A 25,311-nucleotide genomic window follows, 5' to 3' on the forward strand; every position below is an offset into this window, starting at 1 on the left:
AGTGAGTATGAACAACAACCAAACAAAGTGACTGCAAACTGTACAAAAATTACCTGGTGCTGGAGAAGTGGGAGAAAAGAGCCCTGGTCCAGGAGGAACATAAGAACTAGTGTGTGCAGGAGCCCCGTGTGTCCAGGCCCGACCAGGGCAGCCATCCATAAATAAAGGCGTGCCGCCACCGGACTGCCCCCAACGTCACACACATGGGCGCCGTAAACGGGAGGAGGCGCTAAGGCCCGGCACCCTCACAGCCCTGTTCAGCCCTCGTGGGGATGGAAAATGCCAGCTGGGGCGGCAGCGCCGCAGGGACGCCTCACATCCGGCACGCAGTGTGTGACGTTGATGCGTAGTGACTGGGCGTCCTCTCCCCCAGCGTTACAAGGGGCAGAGGGAAGAAGGGATACTCGTAGTGTGCATTGCAGCTCCCAGACAAGATTAAACCTGGGCGGCACAGAGGCCACAACACACGCCACCAGCTGCACAACCACAAAATATAATGCCTAATAATTGCAGAGGTGGATCACCAAGGGGATAGAGAACAATATAATAGCTAATACAAAATATATAGGGGTAAAGCAGGGAAGGTTAACAATGGGCCACTGAGACGCAGAATAAGTTTAATAGATAGAACTAGTTAATTGCATCCACGTGCTTCCATCACTGTTGAAGCAAAAATTGGGGAAAAGGGGGAGGGGAAATATTGGAACTTTAAATGAGGCCATGGCCTGGTAAGGTCATGTGCCTCCATCCCTGACAATGATATTGTTAAAATAAGGAGCAAGAGGGTGGGACTTTGAATGAAGCACGTGGTTGAAATTAATACAATGGTGAACATTACACCACGTGCTTGCTCCCGATGAGCGGCACCAAGCCTTAAAATACATCGAGCTAACAACTGCCATAAACCAGTATACGACAGCTCTAACAGTTTCTATTATTTATATATTCGTACCATCACATCATGCGACAGGGACCAGTAAGGTCATAGGCCATGCAGATGTTACCTTGCAACATTTTTGTACCCAACTGTGATATATGGTGGACTCTAACTCTATCATGTTACCCGTTTTTAACCATGTTATTACCAGTTACCACTGTTTTAGGAATTGACCCCAACGTTTAATATGTATTCCTATTTGTATGTATATGGAAATTATGTGTGTAATTTTGCGTTTTGCGCAGCGGTGCCATTCTGCCGACGTGTATCGGCGTGAGCCGGTCGGCAAGTGGTTCTAAAAAGCTTGTAAAAAGCTGCAAAAAAGCTTACAAAAACGCCGAAAAATGCCAGTAAATCGATACGCTCAGGTATGAATGGAGCCTAATCTGGTGCAGCTGTGCACAGTAGCCATTCAGCTGCTTACTTCAGCTTGTTCAATTAAGCTTTACCAAAAAAAAAACCCGGAAGCTGATTGGTTCTGCATCAGGTTTTGCACTCTCCAGTTTTAGTAAATCAATCCAAAATATTTTCTGCAAGTTAGTTATTTTGCAAGAGTCTGCTTTATGGTTGATTGGATGCAGTATATTTTCACTAGAGTAACCTGTTCTTACCAAGGTATCTTTAGTATAGGATCCCTGTACTGTACCTAGCAGTACCCTCCTCATCTGGGTTAGTCAACATTCTGCTTAGAAAATTCTGCTTAGAAAATCCCTTTTGTTCGCTTCAAGTTCAGGACTGTATGACAGTCTTCAATGTAATTTAACATGGTGAATTTGTGTTTGTTGCAGGTAGGTGGTAATGTGGCAGGTAACCATTTCAGTATTACACTCCTCTTGGAAGAAGGCGATGATGAAGGCGATTGTCTACATTGGGAAAAAGGTGCATACCATCAAATTGAAGGCTTTCCTAATTGTGTGCTATGTTCGGGAGTAGTGAACTTCTTCTTGGCCCATACAGAGAGAGTTCTCGGCGTTGGATTTGACCCAAAGCTGAACCGAGTGGCACATACAGGTATTTATAGTGTTTTCCACCTTCTTTATGATATGTATAGGTGATGAATGTATAGGTCTTGGTTTAAAATATGTTCCATTGGAGGTCCGCAGATACAGTATGTTGCCTGTGGCAATCCATTTTAAGCAACCAACATTGCTGCAAAACCAAATCTTAAACTCTAGTAACAGGAAATTATAAAAATTATAAAAAGGTATGCAGTGGTAAAGACATGGTGGTCCATCTTTAGCATTCAGTAGACATGACAAACATAGTCACTGATTTTGGTTACTATAGAGATAAAAAGAAAAAAATATGGTTGGTTTGGGCTAGTAATAAAAAAGAATGGGTGCTATAAAAAGGGACAATGCACTTATTTATGGACTTGTCATGTCTTGTATGAAAATATAGGAGTAGCCAATGGGGTATTTCTTTGTACCCCATTCAATTCCACCAGAAATACCCCCTTTTGGCATTATTTCTGCATAACAGTATCATCATGGGAATTTTTAATTAAACCTGGAGGTGTGAAAATGTATCTAAAGTAACATCAAATCTATAATATAAATGATGGTGTTTTTTATTCAAGTCCATGCCATTGTCTCTATGCAGCCACTTTGATCCTAAGCCCTGGAGGCCTAGAGCTTTCAGTTCTGCTCTGGCTAAAATGAAGCCTATCCTTCCTGGCCAGTGAAGTCCACCCAATGCAGCTTCCCATGATGGTTGTGGCAACATCACTGCACTGCCCCTTAATCCGGCACAGATTTGCCACTCTTGTGTAGGCTATGTCTGCTTGCACTACAATGGGATGAGATGATGTTGCAGGGGGCATGGCTATCAGCGCTGTCACTGCCTATCAACAAGCCTATCAATTAACCTTTGGCCATACTTAGTCCTGCCAATACTTTCTGGATTGCTAGCATTGCCTCTTCTGTTGAAACCCTTACACTTTGAGCTGCAGTGTCTGGTAGGGAAAGTGTGTGAGACACAAATGAAAAAGAGGATTTTACTTAGTAAGGTAAGATGAAGGAGGTTTTTCTAATTTCCTAAGAAGTTTGCTTGTCACATATGAACTGTATTTGGTACTTTTTTAGATTGGCATAAAGGAGCCTTTTTTTGTACTTGAAAAAGAGGATTTTTTTGTAATAGTGTTTTTAAATTGCAGAATTCTTCATTGATGGTTTGGGACGCCTGAGAGTAGGCTCATGTGACCACGTCATTATTGACCACCCAAAAAAAATAAAACCAACAGATGAAAAACAACTTAAACTGTTCCGTAAATACAAAACATTCCGGAAAAGTAATTCTTTTGAGGAACATAGAGCTAAACTTGAACTACTTCATTTCAAGAGCCGCCTGAGCTGTTTCATAAAGAAGTAAGATTTTTTTTCCTTTACTGGATCTCCAATCTGCAGGGAGATAAGAAACTTTACTGATAGCAGGGGTGTAACTACCACCATAGCGTCCCATGCGGGCGCTATGGGGCCCGCAGCCGAGTGGGGCCCAGTGAGGATAAGAGCACCGCCGGCACAGTCTCCCAGCCAGGGGAAGAGAGAGGAAAGGAAGAGCTGTCCGTATCAGCAGAGAGCTGAATTGCCCGATGTAAGAGCTTTCATTAGAACTTCCAGTGTTCCCGGGGCTCATGTCACATAGCTCCAGCTTTTGGTACGGTGCCTTTGATAGACAGAACGCCGATCCAATGTGGGACATGTGACGTCATCAAAGGCGTCGGGCCAAGAGGTGGGGCTATGTGACAGTGAGCACCGGGAAGACGGGAAATTCAAATGAAAGCTATTACAGCGGGCAATCCCGCTCTCTGCTGATCCGGGTGGCTTGCCTCTTCCTCTGCATAGGTGGGGCTGTATGGGGCACAGGCAGACCAGGCTGTATTGGGCACAGGTCGAGCTGTATTGGGCACAGGTCACGCTGAATTGGGCACAGGTCATGCTGTATGTGGCACAGGTCACGCTGCATTGACACTAGGGCAGCTGTGGGGGGGGGGGCTGTTTGCAGGGGGGCCCCATACAACATTTTGCTATGGGGCCCTGCTATTTCTAGTTACGCCCCTGCTTAGCAGTGTATCGGACCTTTGCAGAGAGAACACTGTAGAGTCCTTCTCTTCAGCATGGTGCCAGGGAGGCTTTTTTATTTGTTTTAGCTGCCTTGTTTTATAAAGAAAATGTACTGCAAGACTTTGACCATATTTTGTTTAGATGCGCCTGTAATATAGTTAAAATAAAACATTCAGTTGAGCTTTAAAGGAGACCTGTTGAGAGAGAGAGACATTTACACTTCTGAAAATGCACTTTGGTTTCAATACCACTTCCCAACTGATGTATGTGTATATACATCCTCTGGAAGTGTAGTGATATCAGAATCATTATTTACAGCAGGTGATTCTGCTCAAGATAAAAGTGATTCAAGTTGCTATACAACCCACTTATTACTTTTACGGGCGGTGGAATACTGGTCGTATTAGATGCACCGTGAAGAATGGAAAGAACAGAAGTTTCTTCCCCTCTTCTGGGACATCAGAAACTAGAAATGACAAGGATTTTATTTACAAGCTGTTACTGGCTTGTAAAGGAGCTGTTCAAACCAATCTTGGTTTGATCAGCTGCTTTGGAGGGCAGAGAAGAGATCTAGGGTCTAATAGACCCTTGATCTCTCCGTAATGGGGACCTGTCACAGACCATGCTATCACAAGGGTTGTTGTTCATCCCTTGATATAACAATAAAGTTAAAAAAATAATAAAAATAAAAATATAAAGGCGTAAAAAAAAATTTAATTAAATGCAGTGCCTTGAAAAAGTATTCATACCCCTTTAAATTTTCCACATTTTATCATGTTACAACTAAAAACGTAAATGTATTTTATTGGGATTTTATGTGATAGACCAACACAAAGTGGCATATAATTGTGAAGTGGAAGGAAATTGATTAAATGGGTTTCAAATATTTTACAAATAAATATGTGCAACATGTGGTGTGCATTTGTATTCAGCCCCCCTGAGTCAATACTTTGTAGAACCATAAGTATACTAATTAGTGAAGTGAATATAGGTGTAAAATCCAATACCACAACCTCTATAAACAAGTAAAATGCTCTTACTTTTTAGGAAAGGCACAAACAGTCATGAAAATGAATATATAGTGAAATATATCAACAAATTGTTAACTCAAATGTCCACACTTTTTAGTAGTGAAAAAATATATAAATGGTGTCAAAAGTGTCCACAATGCTGGTGGGGGGGTATAACTCCCAGGTAAACCATAAAAACGAAATAAATTAGTCCATATAATGCATAGTGTAGTTGATCCAAATTGTATCCAAGGCAGGTAACATCACAGTAAAAAATCCAAATCAGAGTAATGCCCCGTACACACGGTTGGACTTTGTTCGGACATTCCGACAACAAAATCCTAGGATTTTTTCCGACGGATGTTGGCTCAAACTTGTCTTGCATACACACGGTCACACAAAGTTGTCGGAAAATCTGATCGTTCTAAACGCGGTGACGTAAAACACGTACGTCGGGACTATAAACGGGGCAGTGGCCAATAGCTTTCATCTCTTTATTTATTCTGAGCATGCGTGGCACTTTGTCCGTCGGATTTGTGTACACACGATCGGAATTTCCGACAACGGATTTTGTTGTCGGAAAATTTTATATCCTGCTCTCAAACTTTGTGTGTCGGAAAATCCGATGGAAAATGTGTGATGGAGCCTACACACGGTCGGAATTTCCGACAACAAGGTCCTATCACACATTTTCCGTCGGAAAATCCGACCGTGTGTACGGGGCATAAGGGGTAGAATACTCTTACCGACTTCGGTGGACTCACAGGCCGTTGTTGGTGAGTCAAATAGGCTTGTACTGTCTTAAGATGGATGACAGTGTAAGGATGGTTTGTACATCGGAAGATTTCCTCCTCAGATGGGGGGCCAGGAACCTGCCCGGAAGGTCTGCACAATCACCGTCTTTGTCAGCATGCATGGACCATATATAAAGAAAAGACAAGGAGCCTCCACATGGTGTAGATCCAAAAATTATTTTTTCAAATGGCATTTATTAGATCACTCAAGATCATCAACCAATCCATAAAAGGCTAAAAGTAGTAGAATCGATTTAAATAATAAAAAATAGAAATAGAAACAATAAGCGTGGTGTGGGTGGCTGGGTACAGCAAGAAGACCCGACCGGTTTCGTCTAAAAAGACTTCGGCTGGGGTCTTTTTAGACGAAACCGGTCGGGTCTTCTTGCTGTACCCAGCCACCCACACCACGCTTATTGTTTCTATTTCTATTTTTTATTATTTGAATCGATTCTACTACTTTTAGCCTTTTATGGATTGGTTGATGATCTTGAGTGATCTAATAAATGCCATTTGAAAAAATAATTTTTGGATCTACACCATGTGGAGGCTCCTTGTCTTTTCTTTATATATGGTCCATGCATGCTGACAAAGACGGTGATCGTGCAGACCTTCCGGGCAGGTTCCTGGCCCCCCATCTGAGGAGGAAATCTTCCGATGTACAAACCATCCTTACACTGTCATCCATCTTAAGACAGTACAAGCCTATTTGACTCACCGCCAACGGCCTGTGAGTCCACCGAAGTCGGTAAGAGTATTCTACCCCTTACTCTGATTTGGATTTTTTACTGTGACGTTACCTGCCTTGGATTCAATTTGGATCAACTACACTATGCATTATATGGACTAATTTATTTAGTTTTTATGGTTTACCTGGGAGTTATACCCCCCCACCAGCATTGTGGACACTTTTGACACCATTTATATATTTTTTCACTACTAAAAAGTGTGGACATTTGAGTTAACAATTTGTTGATATATTTCACTATATATTCATTTTCATGACTGTTTGTGCCTTTCCTAAAAAGTAAGAGCATTTTACTTGTTTATAGAGGTTGTGGTATTGGATTTTACACCTATATTCACTTCACTAATTAGTATACTTATTTTTCTAGTTTGGGATTAGATGGGGTTATTTGCCTCTTCAAATGTGTATTGACCTCCCTCTGTCCTAAACCCCTACACATAGTTTGTTTTCACTTTAGCGCTACACTTTTAACATTTAGCCATTTTGCACAGTTTTAGTCGTATTGTAGTGTTGGCTGCTGTTTTGACTCATTGGATTGGCACGGTATTCCACTTATCCATTTTCTGACTTTGTAGAACCACCTTTCATTGCAAATACAGTTGCGAGTCTTTTTGGGTATGTCTCGACCAGCTTTGCACATCTAGAGTGACCTTTTTGCAAAATAGCTTAAGCTCTGTCAGATTGTATGGAGAGCGTCTGTGAACAGAAATGTTCAAGTCTTGCCACAGATTCTCAATTGGATTTAGGTCTGAACTTTGACTGGGCCATTCTAACGCATGAATATGCTTTGATCTTAACCATTCCATTGTAGCTCTGGCTGTATGTTTAGGGTTCTAGTCCTGATGGAAGGTGAACCTCCGCCCCAGTCTCAAGTCCTCTGCAGATTCTAACAGGTTTTCTCCTGTATTTGGCTCCATCTATCTTTCCATCAACTCTGACCAGCCTCCCTGTCCCTGCTTAAGAAAAGCATCCACCACCATATTTCACGGTGGGGATAGTGTGTTTAGGGTAATGTGAAGTGTTAGTTTTCCGCCACACATACAGTTGTGCTCATAAGTTTACATACCCTGGCAGAATTAGAGAATATGAATGATAACACAAAAACATTTCTTTCACTCATGGTTAGTGTTTGGCTGAATCCATTTCTTATCAATCAACTGTGTTTACTCTTTTTAAATCATAATGGCAACAGAAACTACTCAAATGACCCTGATCAAAAGTTTATATACCCTGGTGATTTTGGCCTGATAACATGCACACAAGTTGACACAAAGGGGATTGAATGGTTATTAAAGGTAACCATCCTTACCTGTGATCTGTTTGCTTGTAATTAGTGTGTGTGTGTGTGTGTGTGTATAAAAGGTCAATGAGTTTCTGGACTCCTGACAGACCCTTGCATCTTTCATTAAGTGCTGCACTGATGTTTCTGGATTCTGAGTCATGGGCAAAGCAAAATAATTGTCAAAGGATCTGTGGGAAAAGGTAGTTAAACTGTATAAAACAGGGAAAGGGATATAAAAAGATATCCAAGGAATTGAGAATGCCAATCAGCAGTGTTCAAACTCTAATCAAGAAGTGGAAAATGAGGGGTTCTGTTGAAACCAAACCACAGTCAGGTAGACCAACTAAAATTTCAGCCACAACTGCCAGGAAAATTGTTCGGGTTGCAAAGAAAAACCCAAAAATAACTACAGGTGAAATACAAGACTCTCTGAAAACATGTGGTGTGGCTGTTTCAAGATACACAATAAGGATGCATTTGAAGAAAGATAGGCTGCATGGGCGAGTCGCCAGAAGAAAGCCAAATGCCACAAAGTATCCCGTTTATAATACGCCAAACAGTACAGAGACAAGCCTCAAACCTTCGGCACAAAGTCATTTGGAGTGATAAGACCAAAATTAAGCTTTTTGGCCACAACCATAAACGCTTCATTTGGAGAGGAGTCAACAAGGCCTATGATGAAAGGTACACCCTTCCTACTGTGAAACACGGAGGTGGGTCGCTGATGTTTTGGGGATGTGTGAGCTACAAAGCAAAGGCACAGGAAATTGGGTCAAAATTGATGGCAAGATGAATGCAGTATGTTATCAAAAAATTCTGGAGGAACATTTGCATTCATCAGCCAAGAAGCTGCGCATGGGGAGTACTTGTACATTCCAACATGACAATGATCCAAAACAAAAGACCAAGTCATTGGCTACAGCAGAATAAAGTGAAGGTTCTGGAGTGGCCATCTCAGTCTCCTGACCTCAATATCATTGAGCCACTCTGAGGATATCTTAAACGTGCCGTTCATGCAAGACAGCCCAAGAATTTACAGGAACTGGAGGCTTTTTGCCAAGAGAAATGGGCAGCTTTACCATCTGAGAAGATAAAGAGTCTCATCCACAAACACTACAAAATACTTCAAGCTGTCATTGATGTTAAAGGGGGAAATACAGGGTATTAAGAACTGGGGTATGTAAACTTTTCATCAGGGTCATTTGGGTAGTTTCTGTTGCCATTATGATTTAAAAAGAGTAAACACAGTTGATTGATAATAAATGGCTTCAGCCAAACACTAACCATGAGTGAAAGAAAAGTTTTTGTGTTATCATTCATATTCTCTAAAAAATGGCCAAGAAATCATAAATTCTGCTATGGTATGTAAACTTATGAGCACAACTGTAGCGTTTTCCTTTTTAGGCCAAAAAGAGCCAGAGCACCTTCTTCCACATGTTTGCTGTGTCCCTCACATGGCTTCTCGCAAACTTCATACGGGACTTTTTATGGCTTTCTTCTTGCCACTCTTCCATAAAGGCCAGATTTGTGGAGTGCACGACTAATAGTTGCCCTGTGGACAGATTTTCCCACCTAAGCTGTGGATCTCTGCAGCTCCTCCAGAGTTACCATGGGCCTCTTGGCTGCTTCTATGATTAATGCTCTCCTTGCTCGGCATGTCAGTTTAGGTGGATGGCCATGTCTTGATAGGTTTGCAGTTGTGCCATACTCTTTCCATTTTCAGATGATGGATTGAACAGTGCTCAGTGAGATGTTCAAAGCTTGGGATATTTTTTTATAACCTAACCCTGCTTTAAACTCCTCCACTACTTTATCCCTGACCTGCCTGATGTGTTCCTTGGCTTTCATGATGCTGTTTGTTTACTAAGGTTCTCTGATGTAGCACCCTGATGTTTAGGCAGGGTTGCTATTAAATTTGTTTGTCAAGTGGTAGTTGCATTCGCCAATTGCTAGGTGGTCAATTGACTTTGCCATAATTCTGGAATTGCTGCACTTTTCTCTTCTGTCACTAGGTGGCCGGGTGTCTGGTGCCATTAGATAAGACAAGGGCATTGCAAGGACAGATTAGGAATGAATGGGGTATCTCAGCCAATGGGCAGGGATTTTCTTGAGTCCCTTTGCCTGCTGGGAGAGCCTATTTATTTGGGTGGAGTCAGGTGATTGGGGTTCTGTGCCACCTGGACGGCTGTCTGGGTGGACGTGTGTTGTATTACCCCGGGCTGCTAAACCAGAGACCTGAGGCCTATCCCAGAGACATCTGGCTGCTAGGCTGTCTGAGGGTCTATCCAGAAGCAAGAGAGCAGCTTAGGGTTGGGACTGCGGGCTTGCAGTCCAACCAGAAGTAACAGTACTGCCGGCCGGAGAACCTGTCGTGGTTGGATGTAGAGGGAAAGCTGTGGTCACTAAGGGACCGTCCACCTTGTTACCAGGGACCACCGTGAGTAGCTAAAGCAAATTCCAGAGCAGTATTCTCACCAGGGGATGATGAAGAATTGGGAAACTTCAGCAAGTGCCAAGCCAGGGACCCAGCCAGTGGAGGTGACGCTTGCAGAGCATTGTGTGCCAAGCCAGGGACCAAGCAGGCCAGCGGGGTGATGCTTGAGGAGTATATGTGAGTGCCAATCTAGGGACCCAGCAGGGATGTGGGGGTGACGCTTGAAGATACTGAGTGAGAATATGGAAAGAATAGTTAATGGGGGTATGGCGCTCCCTTGTGGGCTGTACAAAATTCAATGACATAAACAGTGACTATGTAGAATAAATAAATAGTGATCCAAACCCAAACGATGAGAACTGTGAAATTCTTAATGGGTGAAACTCATATTAAATCATAAAAACTTTGTGGAAGTATACGTATACGTGTTGGCAAACCTTAGCTTAAAAAAGGAAACTACTAAAGTGCTGCTGCTATGCAGCTAATTAAAATACCAACTTCTATATATACAAAATTCGTGGCATGTGTATGTATACCAGTGCAAAAACGAGCATATGACAGTGCAATGTATGTAATATGACAGTGCAATACTGCACCTACATATATATTTGACCGTACACTCCTACTTATAAATCTGCAATACAGTGCAGTATAGTGCAATCAAGTCCAACAAGACTCTAAATGACCAGTGCAAAAACAAGTGTATAACAATGCAGTATATGTGTGTAATATGACAGTGCAATCCCACACATACGTGTATATGTAACCAACAATCCAACTTATAAATGTTCAATAAAGTGCAATATGTGCAATCAAGTCCAGCAAGACTCTAGATGACATCAAAATTTCAAATTAGGCAAAAAAGAGAGAGAAAGAGTCTGTCTCAAATAGTGCATTCCAATTTTGAATGGCAGCAAAAAAGTTCCAACAGCTTAGTGACTTTTGGTGCCCACAGAGGTAGATCCGTGACTTCTGTGCTCCCCTTTGGCTCCCCACTCACCAGCTTCCACTACCCCTGCAGGGGTGATAGACAATCTAGGATCCCAGAACCGTCCTCTTATTCGGTATCCCGTGGTGCTGCGGTGGAATGGCCTCTCTCCCAGGAGTTCCGGATTACCATTTCATACGATATCCCGGATGGGGATCAGCAACTAAGCCCTCACGGTACCGGCCACGGAAAAACCGGCAGAAGTCACGTCTTCGTCTACCCGCGTACTCTTTGCCGCCCCTCACACGCTCCCGGCCGGGAGCGTGTGAGGGGCGGCAAAGAGTACGCGGGTAGACGAAGACGTGACTTCTGCCGGTTTTTCCGTGGCCGGTACCGTGAGGGCTTAGTTGCTGATCCCCATCCGGGATATCGTATGAAATGGTAATCCGGAACTCCTGGGAGAGAGGCCATTCCACCGCAGCACCACGGGATACCGAATAAGAGGACGGTTCTGGGATCCTAGATTGTCTATCACCCCTGCAGGGGTAGTGGAAGCTGGTGAGTGGGGAGCCAAAGGGGAGCACAGAAGTCACGGATCTACCTCTGTGGGCACCAAAAGTCACTAAGCTGTTGGAACTTTTTTGCTGCCATTCAAAATTGGAATGCACTATTTGAGACAGACTCTTTCTCTCTCTTTTTTGCCTAATTTGAAATTTTGATGTCATCTAGAGTCTTGCTGGACTTGATTGCACATATTGCACTTTATTGAACATTTATAAGTTGGATTGTTGGTTACATATACACGTATGTGTGGGATTGCACTGTCATATTACACACATATACTGCATTGTTATACACTTGTTTTTGCACTGGTCATTTAGAGTCTTGTTGGACTTGATTGCACTATACTGCACTGTATTGCAGATTTATAAGTAGGAGTGTACGGTCAAATATATATGTAGGTGCAGTATTGCACTGTCATATTACATACATTGCACTGTCATATGCTCGTTTTTGCACTGGTATACATACACATGCCACGAATTTTGTATATATAGAAGTTGGTATTTTAATTAGCTGCATAGCAGCAGCACTTTAGTAGTTTCCTTTTTTAAGCTAAGGTTTGCCAACACGTATACGTATACTTCCACAAAGTTTTTATGATTTAATATGAGTTTCACCCATTAAGAATTTCACAGTTCTCATCGTTTGGGTTTGGATCACTATTTATTTATTCTACATAGTCACTGTTTATGTCATTGAATTTTGTACAGCCCACAAGGGAGCGCCATACCCCCATTAACTATTCATTACATGTTAGTTCTCTTTGAGGGCTTAACTTGGGGAGGCAGCATACCTTCTATTCTCTTTCCTTTCTCCCATCTCTCCCCCCTCCCTTTATCTTATCTTCTTCCCCCCCCCCTTTCTCCTATTTCTGCTTTATGTCCTAAGCGCATAGTTTTTGTGGTTTGAGAATATGGAAAGAGCTCAGGAGATCCAGTGGCGAGTGGATCTGTTAGTCCAGTGAAAGATTGGGAGCTCAGTTAAGTGAAGTTCTACAATAGGAGGTTGTAGAAAAAGTGAAGGAGTTTGTTGCAACCTTTCTTAGAAACTGTTACAAGATTGTTACCATAGGAGACAGCGGTCCTACTCATGCAGATGTGGTGTCTAGCTGGATGCCTTTCCCTGCATGGCTGTCTGCCTATAGAAGTCTCGGAGTCTGCCAATTAATATTGCATCTACTTAAGGGTGTCCTGGCCCCAACCCTCTCTCCCACAGTTTTGTTCAAGAGACAATAAATCTTTTTGCATTCAAGAAGTGTCTGGCGCCCATCAATCTACCTTGCATTACACCCACCATGTCTTGTAACCCACTCTAAACAGAAGGTTGTCAGCTGTCCCTGACTCTGGCGGTCACCATTAGGCCTGTGAGGGCTGGGGACCTTGCTACATTTGGCGCCCAATGTGGGACAAAGGCGTTATTCTCGCAGCAGTCGCCCATAGCAACCGGCTGCAGCTACATTGGGATTTCGTCTGGGTCCGTGGGAAAGTGGCAATAAACATTTCTACTTCTTATAGACTGTGTTATAATGCATTCTAACACCGTGGGGAAGAACCAGCAAGTCTCATTGCTCATGGGAGAGTATCAGTCTGGTCTTTTTTTTTTTTAAATTGTTTATTTATACCAGGGAACAAATCCACAGGGAACATCATTACATATACAACATGTCAATGATATATGCATTGGGGATCTATGATTACAACATATAATATTTAAAATTCTGTTGGATCCATAATAACAAGATACCATATAGTAAATTATTAGTGTGTATCTTAATATTTAAATCTGTGCTCAGTATCCATATACTTCTTCTCTCTCCAGTCCTATGAGAATGTTTGTAGGTTCACGGGAATTATTCTCATATTTGACATTGTTAGTGTACAATTTTGCTGCCCCGTGGACACGTCTCCTACTCTTTTCTAAATAACCTAAGAATATGTAACATGGTGAAAAATAAAAGAAGATAAAATCTGTAGTGAAGAGAGAGAAGAGAAAAAAAAAAATTAATTATAAAGGGGGGGGGGGGGATAGTAGATAGAAGGTAATAGGAGAAAGGAAGGAAAAAGTGAGGGGGTGGGGTGGGGTTCACGGACATGCTCAGCTCAATTTGTGTGTTATTGCTACCATCGGTAGCACACCATTTCCCTGTCATCGGCAAGTATCTTATGTGCTCGTGTTGTGGGGGGTGATCCCTAAGGATTGTCCTTCTTCTGAGTACTTGAATATATTCCACAGTTGCCATGTCTTGGAATATCTTTCCTGTCTATTCTGGTGTGTTAGGATAAGATTTTGTTTATTTTGTTTATTTCCTCTATTTTCCTAAACCATAAGTCTATAGGCGGCGAGTGTGTGGATTTCCAAGTAAGCGGAATGCATGCTTTAGCTGCGTCAAGCAAATGACGTACCACCGATTTTTTATACACTCTTGCCGGGGTATCTGTTACATGTAGGAGGAAGTATGCTGGATTGTCTGGGACTTTGCGGTCAGTGAATTTTTGTATTATTCGACGTACCTCTCCCCAAAAAACCTTGATTCGTGGACAGGACCAAAAGATATGAAGCAAAGTTCCTTTATCTTGTGTACAGCACCAGCATATATCTGACGCTGTTGGGAAAATTTTTTTGAGTACTGATGGGGTTCTGTACCAACGTGTAAGGATTTTATAATTGGTCTCCTGTATTTTGGCATAGATAGATGACTTGTGTGTGAATGTCAATATATGTTGTTTCTGTGTATCAGTAAATTGACAGTTTAAGTCCTCCTCCCATTTGTCAATGTATGGGTTTCGGCAGTCTTCTGTAGGCTTTATTAGCAGTTTGTACATGAGAGATAGTGTATGTAGAATTGTTCCCGTCTCTGTACATATCTCTTCCAGAGTCGTGAGAGGCATATCGGTAGTGTTAGGTGGGGTCATGGTGTTAAGAAAATGGTGTAGCTGTACAGCTCTTAAGAAGTCTAGTTTGTATTGGCCTGTCGAGTCCGAGAGCTCTGTTAGTGTTCTCCAACGACCCGCGGTACTGAAATGAGAAGCTTGATGGAAGCCTAGTTCCTTTAAAGTGTGGAATTTCAAGTCAGTCATTCCCGGCGTAAAACGTGGGTTGCCTAGAATTGGTCGGAGAGATGAATTGTTATGTGATAGGGAGTTTCGGGAGATTAGGTGGGCGCACAGGCTGATACTACATCCAATCAATGGGTGTCTTCTAGTGTCAAAAGGCAAATCCGCATGACACCAGGGTATTCTGTTTAAGGGAAAGTTACTTTGTGCCTGTTCTATCTGCGTCCAGAGTTTGGACTCTCTATGTCTGCACCAGTCAATAAGTCTGCTCAAATGCACCGCGTGATAGTAGGCTTTGACGTCAGGCATCGCTATGCCTCCTTGCAGTTTTAGAAATGATAATATTTTTTTGCTTATTCTGGGTTTTTTTCCCACCCAAAGGAACTTTATAAATGTAGAGTTCACTTGTTTAAAGAAGGATGCAGGAATGTGAATAGGGACTGCTTGTAGTAGATAGAGGAACTTTGGCAGAATAGTCATTTTGAGTATGCTACACCGGCCGAACCACGAGTGGAGACCGCCATCCCAGTTAGTAAGTAACCTCTGGACTTCTTTCAAAAGGGGTGGGAAATTTAATTTGAACATTTGGGCAATTTTTGGTGGGACATATGTTCCTAAGTATTTCAATGCTGTGTTCGTCCATTTCAGTCTAAAATTGGCTTTGAGATTTTCTAGTTGTGAAGGCGGGACTCCTATACCCATTGCCTCTGATTTGGTGAAATTTATTTTTAGGTTGGAAAGTCTTCCGTATATCGCAAATTCATTCATTAAATTGGGGAGTGAGATGTTTGGTTTTGTGATTGAGAATAACATGTCATCTGCATACGCAGATACTTTATACTGTGTATTGTCAATTTCTATTCCCATGATGTCTGGATTTGAACGGATATGGCAAAGGAATGGCTCTAAGGATAATGCAAACAATAATGGAAAAAGTGGGCAACCTTGCCTAGTCCAGCCTGGTCTTTTGACACTTCCAGCCAGCGCTGCTATGGTTAAAACAGACTCCATTACAGTTTTGGCACACCGCAGAACAACAGAGGCAGGTGCTAAAGTTTCCAGAAAGTATCTGCACCAATCCGTTGGCAGGGGGAGGAGCCCCCACTCTGCAGAGGAGGACTCATTGCCGCTGAGGATGGAAATCTTGGGCCTGCATGCTATGGTCTCGTGGCTTCCAGGGAAACATGTCTCATCGGGGCGCTCCTAGGTTCAAGGCCCCCTATCCTATGTCAGCTGAATATGACCCACGGGAAATTGCCAGTTTCTTTGCCTCCGGAGAGACGATTACCGATACGGGTATTTGAATGGTGCCTAGAGGAGAAATAGCATTGTATATCTCTCAAAGCTCTGCAGCCTTGGGGATTGTGTGCCAACGGTGCTTCGGTTTTGCTGTATTCTTGCGCCCGTGGAGTCGATGTCACCACTGTGGAGAACTACTATTGGTGGCTGCCAGACCGTCACTGCCATCGCAGGTAATGAGGGCAGATTGAGCCCATGGGTATGCCACTGTGGAGGAACCCACATCGAGCACCGCTGCCGCTGACTCTGGTAGGCCTATCTCCGCCTGGGCAAAGTCTTCTCCATCGGAACACATCCCGTCCAGTGATCATACAGACCGCAGTATGGGTGTCAGTTCCTGCTGCCACCGTTCGCTCTGAGCTTTCTACAGCAATTGCTATGCCAGATTAAGTGGTACCAGCACCTCGTCTCCCTCCCAAGGAAATTTAAGTGTCCGTCTCAACTGCTGCCCTGGGTGTCATCGTTACCGAGGATTGTAGCCCTCTGATTCTCAATCATCTGGCCCAGTATGTCTGTTCATCTTGTACAAGAAAGTGGGGTTGATCTCGTGTTCAGCCTCGGTGGTGCCCGATGCTGGTAAGCAAAAAGGGAGTGGAAGATGCGCGGGGTCAGTAAGTGACCAGGGCCAGTACAAGGGGGGGGGCAGAAGGGGGAGATGCCCTAGGCAAGATCATTTACTGGAGGAAGAGGGGCGCAATAGAAGCGCCAGTGAATCGGCCGCACTAAATAGATAATTAACAACAGTTTTCCATCTTTGCCCTGGGCACCGGATGACCTTGTCCCGGCACTGAAAGTGACTGTTGCCTAAAGCTGTTGGGGTGTACCGGATAGCAAAATGTCTGACTGGTACTGTTTATTTCCCCAACACTAATGCCCCGTACACACGGTCGGACTTTGTTCGGACATTCCGACAACAAAATCCTAGGATTTTTTCCGACGGATGTTGGCTCAAACTTGTCTTGCATACACACGGTCACACAAAGTTGTCGGAAAATCCGATCGTTCTGAACACGGTGACGTAAAACACGTATGTCGGGACTATAAACGGGGCAGTGGCCAATAGCTTTCATCTCTTTATTTATTCTGAGCATGCGTGGCACTTTGTGCGTCGGATTTGTGTACACACGATTGGAATTTCCGACAACGAATTTTGTTGTCGGAAAATTTTATATCCTGCTCTCAAACTTTGTGTGTCGGAAAATCCGATGGAAAATGTGTGATGGAGCCTACACACGGTCGGAATTTCCGACAACAAGGTCCTATCACACATTTTCCGTCGGAAAATCCGACCGTGTGTACGGGCATTAGAGAAGAAAAGTACTGTTGCTGTTGGTAGAGTTGCCAATACAGCGTTGTTTCAAGCATTCTTTAAAAGGGTTATAATTGTTACATATGGCCCATTGACCGGGGTCTAGGAACTCCACTGTTACTTGTTCATGAATATGACTGTTCAATCAACTCAGATAATGTTAACACAAGAGGGACATTCAATATTAAGTTACTACGGTAAATGCCAGAAGAGAGGCCTTGAAGTTGCCAGATCCCAGATATTACTGGTAGATGATACTGAGTTAAGACACTATGCTGATAAGCCACTCCATCTTTTTACAGAAAATTGTTACTGGTGGGGAACATTCCTGTTAGCTGTATTGCTGGGACTGTGCTGGACTGAATACTGCCGGCAGATACAGAGTGCGCCCACTTGAGTCATGCTGGCTAGTGCTTGGAATTGTCAGTATGCCTCCCTCTGAAAAGTAATCTGTTGATGTGACGTTCAGCAGGTTTGTTCTTCAACCAATGAGGAAATCTTTCTCAGTCCCTGGCTGTTAGTTGACAGACTAAGAGTATCATTGCAAGGGGACCTGTGTTCAGAAGTGCGGTCCCTTGCATCATAAACTGGCTGCTTTTGCCTGATTGCAACTGTGCCTCTTGTCCCCGGAGTTGTCCCAAGAAGAGGGAAACTGCTGGGAAATTTTGTTCTATAGCAGAAAAGAAATATTGAAGTACTTTGAAACTTCAAGGACACTGGGGTGTGTAGCTAGTTAGGTAGAATAGGCTGTGGCAAAAAGGGCAAATTCTCACCTTACAGTTTGAATGATGGACTGTTTCATATATTGGCCACCAGGTGGTGCCAGCATGAGTGAGCCTTTATTCACAGTGTTTCTCTGATAGGAAATGCTAAGAAAGTTTTATAGGATACCTGTGGAAGGGGGGTGGCATTCTCGGATGAGGATGGGGCCCACAATCGTTTATAACCTTGTAACCTGGGGGACAGGTAGCAGGTACAAAGCTCCCTGGGATGACCAGTCTTTCAGGCACAGATATCAAATCCAGTGAGGTAGTGACAAACAGTGCAGCATTTATTTGTGATCTATACAAGTCTATATACAGGTGCTGTGCAGTGTTCCAAAAAACCAATAGGAACAAACATAGCCAAACAAAAACCTAGCCGTGTCTCGGCACTAACTATACAATATTTACAAATCCTAACTACCAGGCTGAGCAAGCCAACAGCTTGTCAGCTTCCACATACACAGCTTAATAGCTTTTACCAACCTGTTACTCTCCTAGACAGAAGTTGTCTGAGGTTCCCAGGCCAAGAGCACTGGCCGTCTGTCTCAGGTGAGTTTAAATTAGCCAGGGGAGAGGACCAAGACCCGAACTGGACCATGGATCAGAGATCCCTGAAAGTGTATGAGAGGAACCTGGGAGACGTATAAACCCCGGACAGGACTTTTCCCGACTCTCTCTGAGACGCTCTGCTACATATCCCCCTCCTTTGTTTCAACCCCAAGGTTGGAACACCTGTGGCCCAACAGGAGTGAACATGGGACAGGGCATCTACATTCCCCATCTCAACACCTGGCCTGTGTTTTACAGTGAAGGAATAATCCTGTAGAGCCAGAAACCACCCGTTCACCCGTCTATTAGTCTCCTTCTTTTGGGCCATCCATTTTCAGGGGAGCATGGTCAGTTATTGAATCAAACTGGCACCCTAACAAATAGTACCTTAGCGCGTCTACAGCCCACTTTATGGCTAAACATTCCTTTTCAATGACTGCATACTTTTTCTTATAGTCATTGAGCTTTCTGCTTAGGTACACAACAGGGAGTTCTTCCCCATTGTGTACCTGTGACAATACTGCCCCGATACCTACATCAGACACATCCGTCTGAACCAAAAAATCTTTGGAGAAATCGGGGGAGTACAGTACTGGCTGTGCATAAAGAGCCTTCTTCAGGACTTGGAAAGATTCCTCTGCTACTGGGGACCATTTCATCATTACAGAGTCTTTCCCTTCCGTAAGGTCTGTCAGTGGGGCAGCTATAGTTGCAAAATTCGGAATAAACCTTCTATAATACCCTGCAATCCCAAGAAAGGCCCTGACCTGCTTCTTGTTTGCAGGACGTGGCCACTCCTGGATGCCTTCTATTTTATTCACTTGTATCCACGGCCAATTAAATTGTATATTTAATGTATCCACAGCCAATAGTGTAGCCCAAATACCTGGCTTCCTCTAAACCAATGCAACATTATTTTTGGATTCACTGTAAAACCTTCTTTGAAGAGGGAATCAAGGACAGCCTGGACACGGGGCAAGTGTGACTCCCAGTCAGTGCTATGTACCACTATATCATCCAGATAGGCTGCTGCATACTGTCAGTGAGGTCTTAGGGTCCTGTCCATGGCCCTCTGAAATGTTGCTGGGGCATTTTGCAACCCAAAAGGCATTTTCTTATACTGAAACGAACCCTCCGGGGTCACAAACACAGTCTTCTCTTTGGCGCTACCAGTCAGGGGTATTTGCCAATAACCTTTTGTCAAGTCCAAAGTGGTCAGATAGTGTGCCTTGTCAAGTCGATCTATAAGTTCGTCTACCCTGGGCATTGGGTACATGTCAAACTTTGTTACTGCATTAAGCTTCCTGAAGTCGTTACAGAACCTCCAAGTGCCATCCGGTTTTGGGACTAACACAATGGGGCTAGACCAGTCACTATTGGATTCCTCAATGACATCTAACTCCAACATTCTTTTAACTTCATCACTGATGTCCTTTCTTCTAGCTTCGGGAATTCAGTACGGTTTGAGCTTGACATGGACCCCTGGTTCAGTAATAATATCATGCTGAACTGCTGAAGTCGTGCCAGGTAACTCTGAAAATGTCTCTCTATTTCTTAACAGGAACTCTCTAGCTTCCTGTTTTTGGGAATACGGCAGAGTGTCTGGAATCATGACCTCAGGGATCAGAGGGGACTCAGTACCCTTAGGCATTACCGGGAGGGACCTTGCAGTTAATGCCAGTCTATCCTTCCAGGGCTTTAACAGGTTTGTGTGGTAAAAATGTTCGGGCTTCCTTTTACCTGGTAAATATACTTTGTAATTGACCTCTCCAACGCTTTCAATTACTTCAAAGGGACCCTGCCACTTAGCCAGAAACTTGCTCTCAACAGTGGGAACTAACACCAGGACCCTGTCACAAGATAAGACAACACGCAGTTGGGCCCCCCTGTTGTATATTCCCTGCTGGGCTGCTTGGGTCTGCAGTAAGTGTTCTTTTACCATGATTGCTGCAATCCTGTCCTGCATTTGAGCGATATGCTCAATTACACTTTTGTGGGGTGTCTGATCCCCCTTCCAAGTTTCCTTGGCTATGTCTAAGAGTCCCAGAGGGTGTCCCCCATAAAGCAACTCAAATGGAGAGTACCCCGTAGAGGATTGGGGAACCTCCCTGATGGCAAACATCAAGTATGGAATCAGGAAGGCCCAGTTTTTCCCATCTTTGTCAACAACCTTTTTTAACATGCTCTTTAATGTTTTAATGTTTTATTGAAGCGTTCCACCAAGCCAGAAGTTTGAGGTTGGTACACGGAGGTTCACTACTGTGTCACCTTAAATAACTTGCACAACTCCCTAGTTATTCATGACATAAATGGGGTGCCCTGGTTTGTTGGGTGTGACTAGGGGATAGTCATCCCCTCACATTCCCTGGCCCCTTCTCCCCACTCTTTTGTAAAATTCAACTAACAATACAGTGGATGGGATTTGCGGGAGACTCTGTGTCATGGTGTCTTTCCTCTTTTAATTACTGTGGCTGCCCAAATGTACATGTAAAGTGATATGATCATTTAGTAATACTTGTAATGCCCCGTACACACGGTCGGATTTTCCGATGGAAAATGTCCGATCGGAGCGTGTTGTCGGAAATTCCGACCGTGTGTGGGCTCCATCGGACATTTTCCATCGGATTTTCCGACACACAAAGTTGGAGAGCAGGAGATAAATTTTCCGACAACAAAATCCGTTGTCGGAAATTCCGATCGTGTGTACACAAATCCGACGGACAAAGTGCCACGCATGCTCAGAATAAATAAAGAGATGAAAGCTATTGGCCACTGCCCCGTTTATAGTCCCGACGTACGTGTTTTACATCACCGCGTTCAGAACGATCGGATTTTCCGACAACTTTGTGCGACCGTGTGTAGACAAAACAAGTTAGAGCCAACATCCGTCGGAAAAAATCCTAGGATTTTGTTGTCGGAATGTCCGAACAAAGTCCAACCGTGTGTACGGGGCATTAGGGTTTTTGGCAGGCTATTCTGCATTTAAATCTCATAGATACTGTACTCCCTGTGAAAACCCCTGTTGAAGGAGACAACATTTAATCTCTGAAACGTTGTTGGGTTAAGGAAGTTGTATCATTTCCCTTTGCATTTTTTGTGTATATTTAATTGTATCCATGGTTATGTAAAAATATATTTTTTATGTATGGTATGTTAATAAATATTTTCTATTTCTCTACGATTTTGTATCAATGTGGTAGTGCCTCTAAAGTCCCGCCCCTAGGGGGTTTTTCTCTTTTTACCCGTCTGTATGGCTTAGGAGCCACCAACTGTTTAACAATTTCATAATTTTTGTTCCATACCCGATACAGTAAATCCTCATTGATGCTGAAATAAGGAAAACAGGACCTGTCCCCTGGTTCGACAGGTACATCATTAATCACTACTACATTTTCCCAGGCCCTGGCAAGGGTAGGGTCCTTTCTCTGCTCGGTACCAAAGTTTTCCTTGTGCACATTAAGTTCTGCAAACTCTAATGTAGCCTCAGAGTTAGCAGACGGCTGTCCACCTCCACTGGTTGTGGGGACTTCCCCAGGCTCCTCCAGTTCCCCCACCATAACTGAGAAGGGAAAACCCAGGGAACCCTGAGACAAGTCCCCCGAACCCACATTGTTGGTGACAGCCAGGAGTTCTGGCTCTGCCACTGAGTCAGTTACTGTGACCGGGTCAGAGCGATCCCACAGTTCCCAAAACTTAGGGAAGTCCCTACCAATGTTGGCCTTGTCTACCCAGTGGGGCACAAGTCCGACCGGATGCGTCATCGTACCTAAGTCAGTTTTAAAGTTAACAGTGGCTATAGGATACTCCCAAGTATCCCCATGTACACAGATCACAGCAACTTTTTAAGCATGAAAATTCACAGTTTCAACCATCTCAGCTTTAACCAAAGTCACTAGACTTCCAGAGTCCAGCAATGCCATAATAGGCTTATCATTCACAGTCATTTGACACATGTGTTTTGCTACACAACCTTTCCTCTCAGCGGTGTGTTCAAACGTTAGCAGAAAGGCCTCTGGATCATCATCTGCAAACATCTTGAAAAGAGCTTGTCTCCAACATCATTCATTTTAGCAGGTGACCACTGTGCTAGCGTCTCCACAACCTTAGTCAGGATTTTCCTATCCACTTTTGCCTCAGTGGCTAGCTGTTCAAACAGCCTCTGCGATTGCTCCTGTGTAATAGCGTTAGTTTGCTGTTGTGCAGCGTTGGATAACACCATTTGTTTGAGGATTTCCTCCATGTTTAATCACTTTAGGTACTGGCCCTTTAAGTAGTAACTTACTACTGCTGCCCGCATTCTCCACCATATGTAACCTGGCTGACAGGTAGCGGGTACAAAGCTCCCTGGGATGATCAGTGTTTCAGACACAGATACCAAATCCAGTGAGGTAGTGACAAACAGTGCGGAAGTCTATATACAGGTGCTGTACAGTGTTCCAAAAACAAATAGGAACAAAAATAGCCAAAACAAAAACCTAGTCATGTCTCGGCACTAACTATATAATATTTACAGATCCTAACTACCAGGCTAAGAAAGCCTACAGCTTGTCAGCTTTCACATACACAGCTTAATAGCTTTTACCAATCTGCTGCTCTCCTAGACAGAAGTTGTCTGAGGTTCCCAGGCCAAGAGCACTAGCTGTCTGTCTCAGGTGAGTTTAAATTAGGCTGGGGAGAGGACTAAGACCCGAACTGGACCATAGATCAGAGATCCCTGAACGTGTATGAGAGGAGCCTGGGAGACTTATAAACCCTGAACAGGACTTTCCCCGGCTCTCTCTGGGACACTTTGGTACAGTGTGTAGTTTAGATATATTATAGGGTGTACTTACACCACTATGCTGCTCTCGGCTGAGGGTAACTAATATTTACTCCAAATTAATTTATGTCCATATTGCATATTGTGTTATCATAGGGATAGGATGTATCTCTTTGCTGTTTTTAATCGTTCAGGTGTTCCTACACCCATTGTGCCTTCCTTGGACAAGGAGAGACAGTGATTTTAACTTAGATAACCACACTAACCTTTTTCATAATTTTTTATATAGAGATATATATACAGTATCTCACAAAAGTGAGTACACCCCTCACATTTTTGTAAATATTTTATTCTATCTTTTTATGTGACAACACTGAAGAAATGACACTTTGCTACAATGTAAAGTAGTGAGTGTACAGCTTGTATAACAGTGTAAATTTGCTGTCCCCTCAAAATAACTCAACACACAGCCATTAATGCTTAAACTGCTGGCAACAAAAGTGAGTAACCCCTAAATGAAAATGTCCAAATTGGCCCCAAAGTGTCAATATTTTGTGTGGCCACCATTATTTTCCAGCATTGCCTTAACCCTCTTGGGCATGGAGCTCACCAGAGCTTCACAGGTTGCCACCGGAATCCTCTTCTACTCATCCATGACGACATCACGGAGCTGGTGGATGTTAGACCTTGCGCTCCTCCACCTTCCGTTTGAGGATGCCCCACAGAAGCTCAATAGGGTTTAGGTCTGGAGACATGCTTGGCCAGTCCATCAGCTTTACCCTCAGCTACTTTAGCAAGGCAGTGGTTGTCTTGGAGGTGTGTTTGGCATCATTATGTTGGAATACTGCCCTGAGGCCCAGTCTCAGAAGGGAGGGAATCATGCTCTGCTTCAGTATGTCACAATACATGTTAGCATTTATGATTCCCTCAATGAACTGTAGCTCCCCAGTGCTGGCAGCACTCATGCAGCCCCAGACCATGACACTCCCACCACCATGCTTAACTGTAGGCAAAAGACAAACTTGTCTTTGTACTCCTCACCTGGTTGCTGCCACACACGCTTGACACCATCTGAACCAAATAAGTTTATCTTGGTCTCATCAGACCACATCACACGGTTCCAGTAATCCATGTCCTTAGTCTGTTTGTTTTCAGCAAACTGTTTGCGGGCTTTCTTGTGCATCATTTTTAGAAGAGGCTTTCTTATGGGATGACACCCATGCAGACCAATTTGATGTAGTGTGCAGCGTTTGGTCTGAGCAATGACAGGCTGACCCCCCTACCCCTTCAACCTCTGCAACAATGCTGGCAGCACTCATACGTCTATTTCACAAAGACAACCTCTGGATATGACGCTGAGCAAGTGCACTCAACTTCTTTGGTCGACCATGTCGAGGCCTGTTCTGAGTGGAACCTGTCCTGTTAAACCGCTGTATGGTCTTGGTCACCATGCTGCAGCTCAGTTTCAGGGTCTTGGCAATCTTCTCATAGCCTAGACCATCTTTATGTAGAGCAACAACTCTATTTTTTCAGATCCTCAGAGAGTTCTTTACCATGAGGTGCCATGTTGAACTTCCAGTGACCAGTATGAGAGAGTGAGAGCAATAACACCAAATTTAACACACCTGCTCCCCATTCACACCTGAGACCTTGTAACACTAACGAGTCACATGACACTGGGGAGGGAAAATGGCTAATTGGGCCCAATTTGGACATTTACACTTAGGAGTGTACTCCCTTTTGTTGCCAGCGGTTTAGACATAAATGGATGTGTGTTGAGTTAATTTGAGGGGACAGCAAATTTATGCTGTTATACAAG

At 43.6% G+C, this 25,311-nt stretch overlaps 1 protein-coding gene across 1 annotated transcript in view; it reads left to right on the top strand.

Annotated features, from left to right (window-relative positions):
• Positions 1 to 25,311, top strand: part of LOC141114242 (beta-1,4 N-acetylgalactosaminyltransferase 2-like) — a 242,612-nt gene that overhangs the window by 199,262 nt on the left and 18,039 nt on the right. Inside the window, exons 9-10 of the mRNA XM_073607819.1 lie at positions 1,726 to 1,948; positions 3,093 to 3,303. Of these exons, the coding sequence (XP_073463920.1) occupies positions 1,726 to 1,948; positions 3,093 to 3,303 (434 nt within the window). The remainder of the gene's footprint in view (positions 1 to 1,725; positions 1,949 to 3,092; positions 3,304 to 25,311) is intronic.

Source organism: Aquarana catesbeiana, linkage group LG12 (genome assembly GCF_042186555.1).
Source record: "Aquarana catesbeiana isolate 2022-GZ linkage group LG12, ASM4218655v1, whole genome shotgun sequence".
Lineage (NCBI taxonomy): Eukaryota > Metazoa > Chordata > Amphibia > Anura > Ranidae > Aquarana > Aquarana catesbeiana.